The following is a 14663-nucleotide window of genomic DNA, read 5'->3' on the forward strand; positions in this document are numbered from 1 at the left end:
ACGTTTTGGAGGGACGGCAACAGAGCCTTTGAACGAAGAGGGAGGCAAATGTGATGATTAAAAGCAAAAGTTTTGTGGCCAGAGAGACCTTCATTCAAATCCTCATCTTCTCCCTTATAGCACTGTGGCTTTGGGAAAGGAATGCCACCTTTCCAAGCCTCAGTTTCCTTATATGTAAAACTCATTTCCTTGCATAACTTTCGAATCCAAGTGCTGTTTTGTCCTCTGGGACTCTGGTGTACCGTGCAAAAGCTGTCAATTGCATGAAAAATCACAGTGTGGTGAAGTCCTGCCAAATGTCCCAATGCTGCCCATTCCCAGGCGGACCACCCGCCCTGCGCTGCACAGGCAGCACCCACTGTTAGTGCTGATTTATGGAACAGTGTACATCCAACTCTGATTAAATCCTGAGTCAAAACACTCACCAAAAGAAATATAATTCATAGCTTATCGCCTACTTGGAATTTTATTATCTCGATGAAAATAAGACTACAATTCCATGAGCTTCATCTCCTAATGTAATTTTGGTGAAGCTCCAACTGGAACAAAATTCATGCCGTGTACTCTGCATGACAGCAGATTTTCTTCAAAGCATCAGGAAGGTCCAAGACCCCATAGCTGTCCTCCCTGAATCTCCTCTTAGAAAGATTTCTTCTTCTTTCTTTAATGCCAGGGAAGAGCATGAACACAGTCTCCCACTACCACAAATTATGCAGTTGAGTTTTCCACATTTGGGGAACTCACAGGGGTCAGCACATCTGGAGTGCAATGGACAAGCCTCGCCCTGGGAAAACCACCTTCGTGATCTCCTGTGCCAGGTAAGTAGGCCTTGAGAAGATTTCACCTGGTCCTTTAGGCCTGGGCATTCTTCTGTGCCTGCCATCAGCAACAACAGCCACCTGCTTCTCTCAAACGCATGTAAAAGCACGGCAGCTTAGCCCAGGCTTAGCTTTGAAGCACAGTGAGGATGGGCACTTTGTGGCTTTCTTCCCTCCGAAGAGGTGTGCGCATGCAGAAGAGGGTGGCCCTTTAGCAAGACAGCTGCAGGGGCTGCTCAGCTGGTTCTACAAACCAGGGGCTGGGTTTGTAGACATGAGGGGCTCTGGGCAAGAACCCCACTCCTCGCTGAAATACTATCACACAGTGACACATGTCATCATGACTCAGAGACAAAGAGTCCATAGAGTCCTCCCCTGCATGGATGAGCTATAACTCGTGAGTCATTCTGTTAACTCTGCCCTGCAAGTGATAAACAAGAACACTGACTTACTGGAGGCTGAGCCCCTTTAAGATCAGCTCTTCTGACTGCACAGATGGAGAGATGAGGACACAGAGAAAAAGCGTCTTGCCACGATAGTCACTGACAGCAGAGCCAGGTCTAGGACAAGGGCTCTTGGTTCTAAGTGCACCACTTCCCTTGCACGGACTGCATTCATAATCATCTCCAAATAGATTATGTGTGCTCTCATCAGAGTTACTTAAGAGTTCATGCTTTCCAAATGCACCGAGAGATGACCTTGATCCCAAAGTCTGGAGGACAGAGAGTAGTCATTGGGCTGCTAATCATCTCAATTTCCTCATTGGCAAAGTCAGAGAGGGCTACAACTGATGATTTTGAACAAACCCAACTCTGGCATTGAAAGCTTTTGTTTGACATAAATTGGCATAGGAGAGGGAGCCTCAGGAAAAGAAATTTATATGCAAAGTAACCTTGGATAGAATCAATGTCTCACTGCAACTCTGGGCTGTCACAGCTGTCCACATGACCAATATAACGGTTCCAGTGAAAGTAAGGACACTTATTCACAGGGCTGCCTTATAGACTGGGCTTATTTCAGTCAGAGCTTAGATTTTAGTAATAGAAATTATGGCTAGGATGCCCTCTAAAAGAGATAAAGGATATTAAATACAATTTTAAAAAAGAAAAAAAGAAAATCCCAAATGGATCATGAGGTAAGCAGGCCTACCAGATACCTGGGTAATGTTTCTAAAGGATCTTTCACCTCAGGAAAAAAGCCTTCTGCATTTTATTAGGAAAACAGCAAGTTTTCAATGTAGGACCAACCATACACAGCCCCCTAGGGATGCTTCCAGTCCTCCCTGCTCCCAAAGCACATGATATAATTCTCTGTGGTGTGTGGCACGCTGCATTATAATGGCTTTTTAGGTGTAATCTCCCCTACCTGATTGTAAGCTTACTGAGTACAGGATATGCCCTACTCATCTTTAGATCCCAGGGACCTGGTGCAAAGTAGGTGCTCAATAAATACCAAGTCATTACCAGCATTTTCTATACGCTGTCACACAGTAAAATAAAATCCAAATATTTTGTTGAACTACAACTGACCCATTGCACTGGATACAGTTCCTTAACCAATTCAGTTATCATGTTCTTCCATCTACCAAAAAGGCAATTATACCTGCTTGTTACCCCCCACCCAGAAGAGCTCCCAGAGGCCATGCAGGCAGACTGGGTGGCCCGGTGCCTGGCACCTGATAGGTATACAGTAAATATGTGATGAAATGCATGTTACAGAATTGGTTAAATTACAAGGGAAGAAGGGACACATTAAGCTCAGGCAGTTACTCATGTACGTAATATGTATGTAATAAAATAGTGATAGTCATTAGTGTAGTTAACATGTGTTTTTCTGTTCTCCTTGCAGGTACACGGTAGAACTTCACTTTCCTTCGCCTTTGAATTTAAATGTATCAATATATTTCCCTTGGCCAATGGCAAATAAATGAAATACGCATGGGTCATTTCCAGAAAGAAGAATTTTCTTTTTTTTTTTTTAAACAGGATCTAGCTCTATTTTCTCATGCCGGAGAGCAGTAGCATCATTATAGCTCACAGTAACCTCAAACTTTAGGGCTCAAGCAATTCTCTGCCTCAGCCTTCCAAGTAGCTGGGACTACATGCCTGTGCCACCATACCAAGCTAATTTTTCCTACTTTTTTGTAGTAATGGGGTATCACCATGCCTCGAGCTGGTCACTCCTGCCTCAAGTGATCTTCCCTCAGCCTCCCAAACCACCAAGCTCAGCCAGGCAGAAGCTTTAAGAGACTGTTTGTTCTCTTTCTACTTGCCACAAGCTTGGCAATGCTCTAAATGGCAGTTCCTCCAGCCCCCTGGGTCCCAGAGTGAAAATGACGTACAACATAGCAATTGTCAAATAGTTAAGGGTAGCCCCCCTCCACTGCCCCCAGAGGTGTTTGTTATGCAGCATAACCTATTCTATCCTGACTGATAAAAGACTTTCTCATGTACCTGGATTAAAACACATGAAGTCATTTTTTTGTTGTAGGGCACAGACATCATCAGATTCTGACTGGGGTTGGGGCCTATGCTTTGGGTTCACTAGGGGAATAAACACAGAGAAAGATTCCCCATTTTGGCTTTTTTGTTTGGCCTCTCATTTTTCTTTCATATTGCCAACTATCTTTCATTCATACTTTGAACAACCATTAAGTCTACACTCTACCTTTAAACAACTGTTGAAAAGGCACCACTAAATGTAGTTAAGGGGCATAACTATGCTCTCCCTCCCCCCCAGTCCCCAACTCAGCTGTGCTTCTACTAAACAGTACAACAAAGTTATGGAACAAAGTTATGATGCTGGGCAGTATTAGGGACTGGGAGGTTCTCATGGGGCCACCATGTTGCTTTTTACTTTTTAACATGGAAACATTGCATGCCCAAGAAATGGTATTCTGAAGACTATTCCTTCTCTTTTCTTTACAACCCCTAGAATTCCTCTGTGGTTTAAGTGCAGATGATTTGCTTCCTGTCAGCACCTCCCCCTGCAGCACAGGTGGACCCTGACCACTGATCCCACAAGAAACAGCTCTTCTTAAGGAGGAAGGCAGTGGTAACAGCAAAAAAGAGGCCTTTGGGAAAGGTCAATGCACTAATTATCACCCTCTTACCAAGGAAATAGAGAGCTGCCTCTAAGGTTCCTTTTATGAGCTCTAAAATGAAAGTGACTTTCACACTCCCTACTTTGTTTCTCCTTGCTCTATACAAGCAGGAGAAGAAAGAGGAAAGGGGATGGGAAGGGAACAATAAAGATCACTGATGCTGGGAATCTACTCACGCCAAGAGAACAGGTATAAGCTCTTGAATGTGGCTCAAAGGGTTAGGGCGCTGGCCCCATATGCCGGAGGTGGCGGGTTCAAACCCAGCCCTGGCCAAAAACTGCAAAAAAAAAAAAAAAATGCTCGGGGGGAACATACGAGGAGTAACAGGGAGTTCTAAGGTAGGCAAAGACAAGGAGAGGCAAGGGCTGGGAGTGAAAGAGAGAGGGAGAAGGGGTGGGGGAGGGCTACCAACTGATTGATCCTGGCAATGAAAGATGAAGACCAAACAGAATGGGAGAATATGGGAGAAGTCAAGAAGAAAGAGTGGGGAAAGTAAGGCCAAGTTCACTTTTACATGGGCCAGCAGGAAGCTTAATGTCGAAATTACTCAAAGATGCCACCCTGTAGGACCCTGTGGTTCACATATCCATGTTTTCTATTTTCTCCCCTTTCTGCACATTCTAACTTACATTTTCCCTGCTCCTAATGCTATATTCCTTTAATTTATAATTATTTGCTTATTACATATAGTTATGATAAGTTAGAAAGAAAGGGGCTTGTGAGTTAATTAAATATAAAGAAAAGTGAGTTACAGAGGGATAGAGCCCAAATTGCCCTAAAGGGCTTGCAGGACCTAAGAATAATTGAGGTGTTAATCTTGGGTACTTAAAAAACACTTTTGCCACATTCACTCACCTGATTTGGTCCTTATAATAGTCCCATGAAATAGGTATAAATACCGTCCTCATTTTAGAGACAAAAACCTGAAACTCAAGACAATGAAGTGATGTGCCTAAGAGAGTTAAGGACTAGAACCGGGGCACCCTTACAGCAAACTCCACGGCTCCTCTTTATTCTCCAGCCGCCCTTACAATCAAACTGAGACAGTCCCTGTCAGTGCTGTCCAAGAGAATTTTCTGCAATGCTGGAAATGTTCTATGTCTGTACTGTCCAATAGGGTAGACTTTTTTTTTTTTTTTTTGGCTGGGGCTGGATTTGAACCCGCCACCTCTGGCATATGGGACCGGCGCCCTACTCCTTTGAGCCACAGGTGCCGCCCAACCACATGGGACTTTTGAGTACTTGAAATGCAGTTAGTATGACTAAAAACCTGAACTTTTAATTAATTTGAGTTCATTTAAAATTTATTTATTATTTATTCGTTTTTTTGAGATAGAGTCTCATCTTGTCACCTCAGTATAGTGCCATGGTGTCACAGCTCACAGCAACATCAAACTCTCGGGCTTAAGTGATTCTCTTGCCTCAGCCTCCGGAGTAGTTGGGACTACAGACACCCACCACAACGCCTGGCTACTTTTGGTTGTAGTTGTCATTGCTGTTTAGTAGGCCGGGCCCGGGCTTGAACCAGCCTTGGTGTATGTGGCCGGCGCCCTACTCACTGAGTCATAGACGCCAAGCCTCATTTAAAATTTAATAGACATGTTTCACCGGTAGTTATTAGATTGAGGAGCCAGGTCTATATTCTCTCGTGGCCATCCATAGATGTAGGAGAAACAAGGAGCCAGGTCTATATTCTCTCGTGGCCATACATAGATGTAGGAGAAACAAGGTTCAAATAAAATGAAGTGAGATTAATCTAAGTATGAAGATCTCCCTTGCTTTACTTGATGACAGTGGGAAGATCAGAATTACGCACAGAAACCGGGGCATCCTTACAGCAACCAGAGGGGAGACACTGGGGGGCCAGGGAAGGTTTACTGGGGGTCCTTCCATGAACCATGGCTCAGCCTCTGGAGGCACTGCAGACCCTCAAGCTCTGGGTAAAGAATCTCTAACAATTGCCTCAGAGGTCGTGCAATGGTCAGCCACGGCCAGGAAAGGGAATTTTTTGGATGACTACAGAATAGATGCAGATTCTGGTGGCCCTGCCCCTCCCAGGTCATTAAAGGCAAACAGCAGACATGGCCTGAGGTCTTGAAATTGTGGACTCCTTCCCCAACTAACCATACAAAATTGCAGTAGGTCTAAATTTACAAACAAGCATCCCTCCTCTCAACTTGCAAAAAGGGCAGGAAGCAAACTGGCTTCTTGTAGAAGGACATTTTCCTTGAGGCCTGAGATCATGGATGGAGAAAGGGGTGGGGGGGGAAATCACCTGAGGTGTCTATGTGCAAAACATCTGGGATGGGGGAGACAAGTCAAGAATACTCCTTTTTATCCTCGGAATACAAATTGTTTTGTGTTGTCCCTCATGATTGAGTTCCCCTCTCCAGCTGTCTGGGCATCATTTGTATGTTTAGTGACTAAGGGCTTATTTAAAAATATGACACCAAAGTAAGGGCTCAGAATTCAGGAATGGAAGATTCTTTTTATTTTTTATTGAGAGTCTCACTTTGTCATCCTTGGTGTGGCACCATAGCTGTGCTGTGGCACCATAGCTCACAGCAACCTCCAACTCCTGGGCTCAAGTCATTCTCTTGCCTTAGCCTCCCTAGTAGCTGGGACTACAGGCGACTGCCACAATGCCCGGCAAAATATATATATATATGTACTCTGTTTGTTTGTTTTTGTTTAACAGGCCTGGGCCAGGTTCAACCCACCAGCCCAGGAGCATGTAGCCGGCACCCTAACCACTAACCTATGGGTGCCCAGCCGGAAGATTCTTTACAAGGAACACTCCCTTAAGATGCCCTATGTTAGGCAGTTGGAGGATTTGGGGAGAGTCAGGAAAGCCTCGGGTTGAATCCCAGCTTGGACACTTGTTGGCTGTATAACAAGCTCAGAGAGGCAAGTTTATTAACCCTCTCTGGGAACCACTGCTTTGAGTCTATGAAACTAGGATACTATCTCCTCTCAGAGGGTTGGGTGTGTTTGAAAGGTGTCTGGCACGGTTCCTGGCAAATAACAATCCATCAGGACATGGTAACTATTATTGTTATTATTTTTGATATAAGTTTTTATTAGTTATCTATTGCTTCTGCAACAAATTTCTATGAACTCAATGGCTCAAAATAACAGAAAATGTATTATCTCATAGTTCTATGAATCAGAATTCTGACATGGGTCTCCTGGGTTAAGGTTGTGGGTGTCAGCAGGGTTTTGTGCACTTGTGGAGACTCTCGGGCAGTGTGTGTGCCCTTGTCCTTGCTCTGTTGTAGAAGCCACCAGCATTTTTTGCAGCCTCCTTTCTCCTTCTTCAAAGCCAGCAATGGCAGGGTAAGTCCTTCTCATATCACAGCACTCTGACTTTTTCTTCTCCCTTCCCCTTCCACTTTTTAGGATCTTGTGATTATACTAAGCCCATCTAAATAAGCCAGGGAAATCTCCCTATCTAAATGTCAGCTGATAAGCAACCTTATTTCCCAGGATGTAGATATCTTTGGGGAGGGGCTTGGAAAGGAGGGTAAGGGAAGCACCCTCTTTTTATTTTTCCTCTTTCTCTTCCATGGCTTTGAGCAAGGTCTATACCTAAGCCATAACTGGCTTGGGGACTTAAAACCTGGCAAGGGCTCCCCACCCTTGCCCATGTGTTGGCTGGGCTGACTGGCTTGGATTACACTTTTCCCTCCAGGTTGGACCTGAATCTGTGAATGCACAGCGTGGTACCAGGAGCTTTGTTCCACACAAATCGCAAAGCGAAAGCAAAGCCAAGCAGTACCCTGGGCTCTTGGAGCCCTTGTGACACTCCTGGTGAGGAAGGAGGGCTTGGCCTGGCAGGCTGCTCAAATACCAGGTTGCATAGCTACTCCCTCACACCGGGGGACTCCCCCCAGAGTGGCTCCCCAATTGACACTTAAACTAGGACAGCTCTGAATACCAAGGCCAGAGCCTCACACACAGGCTGAAAAGTCTGTACGGCCCCTCTGAACCCTTAACTGAAAGAGCAATCTCTACACATAAAACGTTTATAATATGGAGGACAATAAAAAACTTTTAACAAGGAAGAGGGGGGAAAAAAAAAGTCTCCTTTCTGCTTGGTTTCCTGGCACAAAGTTGGAGGGAAATTCTCATTTTGTTTAAGTCTCAGGCTGGCTCATTATCTCACGGCATTTGTTTTTTGTCTGGAAGGTTTGAAGTAATTTGTCTTTTTTGCCCTAGATTAAGAAAAGCCACTGAAGTTCCAAAGTGTGCCAGTGGCTTAGAAGAAAATTCCCAAGCAGTGCTAAGGGTCCTCCTCCTCATCTGCTGTGCACACCGGGCCCGAGATCTGTGCTCCAGGTGTTTTCAGTGACCTGCGTGTGACTTGGGAATCCCTTTAGGAAAAGCAGCCAAGTGTCCCAGCCCATCGTGTGCTAAATAAAGCACAGGCCAATACAGAAAAGGACCCTGAGCAAGGGAAGGCTTTGGAGCCACCCAGAAAGGGACTCACAAGCTGAAACTTCCAGAGTTGAGCTCCATGCTTTCAAAGCACTCACCTTGCTGGAATTCATGGACTTGCGGTGGGTTCGGAGGGGACAGAGGGCATGAGTGCCAGTTAGCCCAGTCTCTTGGCTCTCCTTGTCATATTTCTTCTTCCTCTCAGGGGAGGAGTCTGGAGACCTCCAGGCCAAAGCTCCCTTTGTCTATCTATTATCTAGGGCCTATGATACATTCTAAGCCACCTCCATTTGTCCCTTTTGATCCTCTCTCCTCAGCTGGCTGGCCCTTGTTTGCTGGAAGTAGCCACTGATCACTATCAGGAAAATCCTGGAGCCCAGGGGTGGCAAGCCTGAAGAGTGACAGCAGATCAAGGGCACACGTGGCATTTTGAGTTTACTATCTTCGTTTATTATTTCTCAGAAGCTGGCTGGTGACATACCAGACTCACAAACTGACATGGTCTCTATCTCCCAGGCTCCAAAGGCACACACTCCTATCAGTTACTTTTAATAACCCTGAAGATACTGCAGCCACATCCTGCTGCAAACAGCCACGGTCTGCCTGGCAGGCCAGCCTCCTCTGAGGTCTTGCCCTCCAATAGCTATTCTCCCAGCTGCATTTCTGAGGTTACTGATTTTCTTATTCACACAGGGAACTGCCTTTCTCATGCTAGTCTTCCCTTGGCTGAGGTTTTATCAGATGTAACCTCTCAGTATTTTTCTTTCATAGAACCCACAGTGGTCTATTGCTTATGTGTGAATTCATAAAGGACGGCTGTCTTTGTATACGGTACATCCTGGAAACACCTTAGCTCTGATTGCCAAGTTCAAAAGGAAGAATTCTGGTCAGTTATTTAATTTAAATTGTATAAAGAACAATTTATATGAGGTGGCCTACATGAGGACAAGAATAGCATTATCCAAATTGTAGCTATTTATAGACTACTTTCTTTCTGACATAACAACACACCATCTGTGATATTTCTTCCTTGATATTTCACATTAAATTGTCTCAAGCCTACACTATCCTTATCTTAAGCAGTATTTGTAAAATCATCGGTTTGATGTGCTAGCTGTAAAATTAAAGTTTAAACTTAATAAATTGATATTTAAAGTTCAAATATTAAAATTGGCCAGGTTGTGCTGGCTCACACCTCTAAATCCTAGTACTCTGGGAGGCTGAGGCAGGAGGATCACTTCAGCTCCAGAGTTTGAGACCAGCCTGAGTAAGAGAAAGACAATATCCTTACTAGAAATAGAAAAATTAGCTGGGCATTGTGGTGTGTGCCTCAGCTAATTGGGAGGCTGAGGCAGGAGAATTGCTTGAACTCAGAAGTCTGAGGTTCTGTAAGTTAGGCTAATACCAGTGTAGTCTAGCCTGAGGCAACAAAGTGAGACATTGTCTCAAAAAAAAAAAAAAACTAAAAGGTACTCATTAAAAATAAGTGTTTTCCTGTCTACCACAGGAATTACCTTGGTTGATTTTTTTTTTTTTTTTTTTTTGCAGTTTTTGGCTGGGGCTGGGTTTGAACCCACCACTTCCAGCCTATGGGGCTGGTGCCCTGCTCCTTTGAGCCACAGGCGCCGCCCCTTTTTTTTTTTTTTCCCGTAGAGACAGAGTCTCGCTTTATTGCCCTGGGTAGAGTGCGGTGGAATCACAATGCTCACAGCAACTTCCAACTCCTGGGCTTAGGCAATTCTCTTGCCTCAGCCTCCCACGTAGCTGGGAATACAGGTGCCCGCCACAACACCCAGCTATTTTTTTGTTGCAGTTTGGCTGGGGCCGGATTTGAACCTGCCACCCTCAGTATATGGACTGGAGCCCTACCCACTGAGCCATATCATGTCTACCACCTAAAATTATTTCCTATACTACTCATGTTAGTTTTCTATTTTGGGAAACCAGTCATCTAGAACGTAGTTTTTGCAACCGTGCATAACTGTATTTGAAATTTTCAAGAAGAATTTTATAGAAACAAATCCAGGACTATTTTAACTTAGCTAAAGATAAAGTATTACTATGGTTTCTTCACAATGACTTTGGAGAGTAAAGAAATTTAGCATAGGGTGGTGTCTGTGACTCAAAGGAGTGGGGCGCAAGCCCCATATGCTGGAGGTGGCAGGTTCAAACCCAGCCCCAGCAGAAAACTGAAAAAGAGAAAAAAATAAATAAATTTAGCATATTCTAGAACAGTGCTTTTCAAGCATGCTATGAGAGAATCTTAGCTGTGCCGCAAAAATTTTTAAAGGTCATTAACTAAATTATTTCAAAAGAAGTTCAAAGCATAGTAAATATATTCTTTTTTTTTTTTTGATTAACATAATTTAAGTGTGCTATGGAAGTTTGATGATAGGTCAAGTGTCCCATGTGATAAAAAAGATTAAAAAACACTACAGAACAATGCAAAATATCTCCCTGAGGTCAGAACTTCCATAAAACAGAAAGAAATTTGTAATCATTATTAAATCCTATTTATTAAAAAAGCCATTTGAGCTCTTTTTTGAAACTTCATCAGCTAACCATTCATTCTTAAATAAATGATCATATCTGAGCATTCCAGTCCCAGGAGAACCAGGAGACACTGTTGTCTATTTTGTTCAGTCTTATAGGCTAAATTAAAACCACCTAACAAATGCTACCCATCTTTTCAACCTCACCTCCAAACCCTCCATCTCCAAAAGCAGAAACAAGCTCAGCTGTGATCTGTAATGATTCCATTAACCCTGCAATGAAGCATTAAATTAAACTGCCTAGTGCAGATTTTCCTTCTGCTACAAGGGGAAATACACCTTGTAAGGCCAGGATTTCATGCTGATAGATTTACCCACCAACTAGGTGTGTACAAGAACACGAATAAGCAAAATAATTCGGCAAATTATGAAATCTCCAGTGGGCATGCTACAACTGATTTTTATTTCCCCGATATATCTTACCATAAAGATTTTAGTTACAGAGAGTTTAGTCTTTATTAAGTATAGAGGAAAAGCCGACTTGGGCTAGAAGTCTAGTGGAAAGCCTTTCATCATCCTGATAAATAAATCACAAGCCTAGAGTGGTTCAAGTCAGTGGTAGAGAGTGGGCCTGATCCCAAGTTACTAATAACTAATCCAGTGTTTCCCAGCCTTCCCTGAGAGGACGTGAAGATTCCTCCTCAGCAAATTACATTTTTGGGTGTGATTTTAGGGATCTGTCTCTCTAGTGTGCTGCTCTATTTCTTGGAAGTCAGAGAACTACAGAAGTCACTTTGCTCTCTGTAAAAGGCCTTCCCTGCTACGGGGACATCAGGCACTGTCCTTGTGCTACTATTTGGCTTTCCGATGTGTGAGGTTTTGCACCCAAAGAGCGTAGAGTCATTTCAAACCACTCACATCTAAATTCCCTGTGACGTCTCATCAGCTCAGATGTGGAAAGAGGTCAAGTATGTCAGAAAAATCCTTGAACAGCCAGATCATTAAAGGGTGTTTGAAATCTGTACTGAAATCCAGAATTATAGCACATTAGAGCTGGAAAGGATCCTGGAAATCATATAGTCCAAATCCCTTCTTTAAGAGGGCTGCTCAAGGTCATAGAATTGGTTTGTGTCAGAGCAAAGACTAGAACTTGGAGGCCCCAAAGACCTCTTTACGGTAGTGTTTTCTGATGCTCTTTTCTTCTCTGCCGCAGTGGCCATGACACATAATCAATCCCTATAATGTCACCTTCTCAGCATGTGGTGTATAAACCTACATCTTTAAGCCTTGCCTCCCATTACTAGGCAACAGGAGGCTTGAAGGTTAAGTCTACTCAGCCAAGACCAAAAAAGCTCCCTTTCGCACAGAGAGCTCTAATACCTAGAAAGCTAACAAGAGAGGAAGGAAAGCAGCCCCTAGGGCCTCCTGAGCTAACAAAGATGCAGTAGCAACAATCAAAACAACAACAAAACCACCCGAGCCTGAACTCCCTGTGTTCTTGCTGTCAGAAGTGCTCCCCTACACAGAGGCAGGACTCAGGAGCCTTCAGCAGCCCTCTTCTCCTACTGTGCCAGCTGCTAACCCCAGGGACAGCCTCCAGGCCTCCCCACCTGTGGGTGAGTTAAAGAAGTCCCAATCCACGCCTCCACTGTCACAAGCCTCATTTCTAAGGCCACTCTGGAATCACCTGTGGAGCAAGCTTACCTGTCAGCATCTCCGAGGCCCAGGGAGGTATTTCGTTGCAGGGTCTCCCGCACCACAGCCATCCCATCAGGGAGCCGGTTCAGGCGACGGGTATAGAGGCCAAGTCCACCATCAGTCATATACCTTTAAAAGGAGAAGAGGATGAGGCATGTGTGTGTTCAAAAGCAACTTGCAAACAGGCTTGCCGCACCTATCTATAAGCCCGACATAGCCATCTTGTGTTCTAAGGGGGAAAGGAACAGAGGATTCCCTGAGGCTCTGTCGCCGATCGCAGCCCAAGAATAACTAAGCTGCTGATTCAACCTAGAAGATCACCAGCTTGCTGGCAAAAGAAAAAAATAACGAAAAAACCCAGCTTAATTAACTCAAACCCACAGGCCTCTAGAAAGCAGAAGGAAAGTAGTGAATAAAATTAGCTGTCAGATGTATTCATGACATTCTTCTTAATGTCAGAAATTACACAAGCAGGTGTTTTACCTTTGTAAATGGAACTGACAAGTCATTAGCAAACCACAGACAAAAATATTACAGAACAATGCAGCAGACAAAGCAGGTAAGCATTAAAGAGAGCAGGAAAGAAAGCACAGAGGACAGAAGAGACACCTTGGCCATCACAGGCAAGTCAGTGCTCTGGTTTGGGGGTTTTCCACTTGAACTATGGGAATACCACAGCCTGTGACATACAGGGGCACCGCGAGGCAGACACAAGAATTAGCAAGATATGAATCTGGAAGTGCCCTGCAGTTTGTATATGACTATATAAATGGAAAACATTATTGTGGTTGTGATCTTGGAAGTATCTGCAACAGTGAATTTCACCTGAGATACTGATATCTAAGGAGGGGTTTGTCACAAACTCTGTGAACATGAACGCTGATTTACTCATTTCCAGATCTGTTGGTGATGCTACAAAGGCTGGTTTCTGATGAAATAAGTGTTGTCTAGTGCAGGGAGGATCTGTGGAACATGCTGTACGGTGGCTGACAGTCTACCAAGCAGACAAGACCCTGAAAGCTTAGCCTCTAATAGGAGGAAGTTCAGGTCCAAAGTAGTTGTACCTCAGGTCCACCTTGGTTCATTCAGGACCCCATAAATGAGACTGGTTGTGTCATTTCCCTTATATTCAGAGGAGAACAAGACAACAAAGCAAAACTTGGGCAGAGCCAAAAAACAGACTTGGACCCTGACTACCTGCATGGACCCCATCAGAGTACCCTGGCAAGGCATCTGAAATGCAAGCATTTTACTTTTCAAGTAAATATATTATTTACATTATACTACATTCATAATATGTAGTAAGAAGACCAATGAATGAGTCATTATTTTCTCAAAACAGAGTCAGCTGAGCAACCTCTCTTCATTTCATCAAACTCAGCATTTTTGGTTAGGTTGGTTTGGTTATTCAGAAGCAGCAAGTTCAAGTAAGGGGCAGAGAAGAAAGTTGCCACTGAAGCTCTCTTGTGTGAGAAGCACCTTCTTCCACAGGTCCCAGGAATCTTCCCTCAGTGCAGGAGATCACGTCTGAATTGAATGCCTCTCATGTCCCCCGTTCCCGTTATGACATCATTGATCACAGATGACACGAGGCCAACACAGTGACAAATATGTCACAGTGAGTCAGACCAAGGGTTTGTGGTTTTGCTGACAACATGGCAGCATAAGGGACTGAAGTTTTCAATCATTTGTATCATTTTAAAGACAAAAAACCCATTCTGTGAATATACGAAAAAAACCACCGAATTGTACAATTTGACATGGTGAATTTTTATGATACATGAATTATATCTCTATAAAAAGTAAAGTAAAAAACCAATGATTGTGGCTATAGTTAAATAATTCCTTACAAAATTGCCTGTTGATGCTTGTGTCTCACAGTAGATTGTTGGCTCTTTGGAGGGAGAGATTATCATTTTGTTCAAATCTACAACCTATGTGCTTTACTGTTTTTGTTGAATGAATGAACACATGAATGGATGAGGCCCAAAGACACAGCCATAGGGTGGAGTTTACGAAAAACTTTTTGCAAGGACACTGAGCACAGGTTTTCTTTCCTTTTAAATGTTAACAGACTTCTAAGACACAAGGCAAGGCAAATTGAACTGTGAATCT

The 14663-nt window shown here is 43.8% G+C and overlaps 1 protein-coding gene and 1 non-coding gene across 5 annotated transcripts in view; both read right to left on the reverse strand.

The window, feature by feature from the left end:
* Positions 1-14663, reverse strand: part of NAV2 (neuron navigator 2) — a 434895-nt gene that overhangs the window by 123454 nt on the left and 296778 nt on the right. For all 4 annotated transcript variants that reach the window (XR_008374143.1, XM_053560432.1, XM_053560431.1 and 1 more), the window contains one exon: positions 12555-12677. Coding sequence is in view for 3 of the 4 variants with exons in the window: in XM_053560432.1 (XP_053416407.1) it covers positions 12555-12677 (123 nt within the window). In the remaining variant the exon portion in view is untranslated. The remainder of the gene's footprint in view (positions 1-12554; positions 12678-14663) is intronic.
* Positions 671-826, reverse strand: LOC128566186 (U1 spliceosomal RNA). Its single transcript, XR_008374476.1, has one exon. It is a non-coding gene; the product is annotated as a U1 spliceosomal RNA (small nuclear RNA).

The sequence above is a fragment of the Nycticebus coucang genome, chromosome 14 (assembly GCF_027406575.1).
Source record: "Nycticebus coucang isolate mNycCou1 chromosome 14, mNycCou1.pri, whole genome shotgun sequence".
Taxonomy (NCBI): Eukaryota; Metazoa; Chordata; class Mammalia; order Primates; family Lorisidae; genus Nycticebus; species Nycticebus coucang.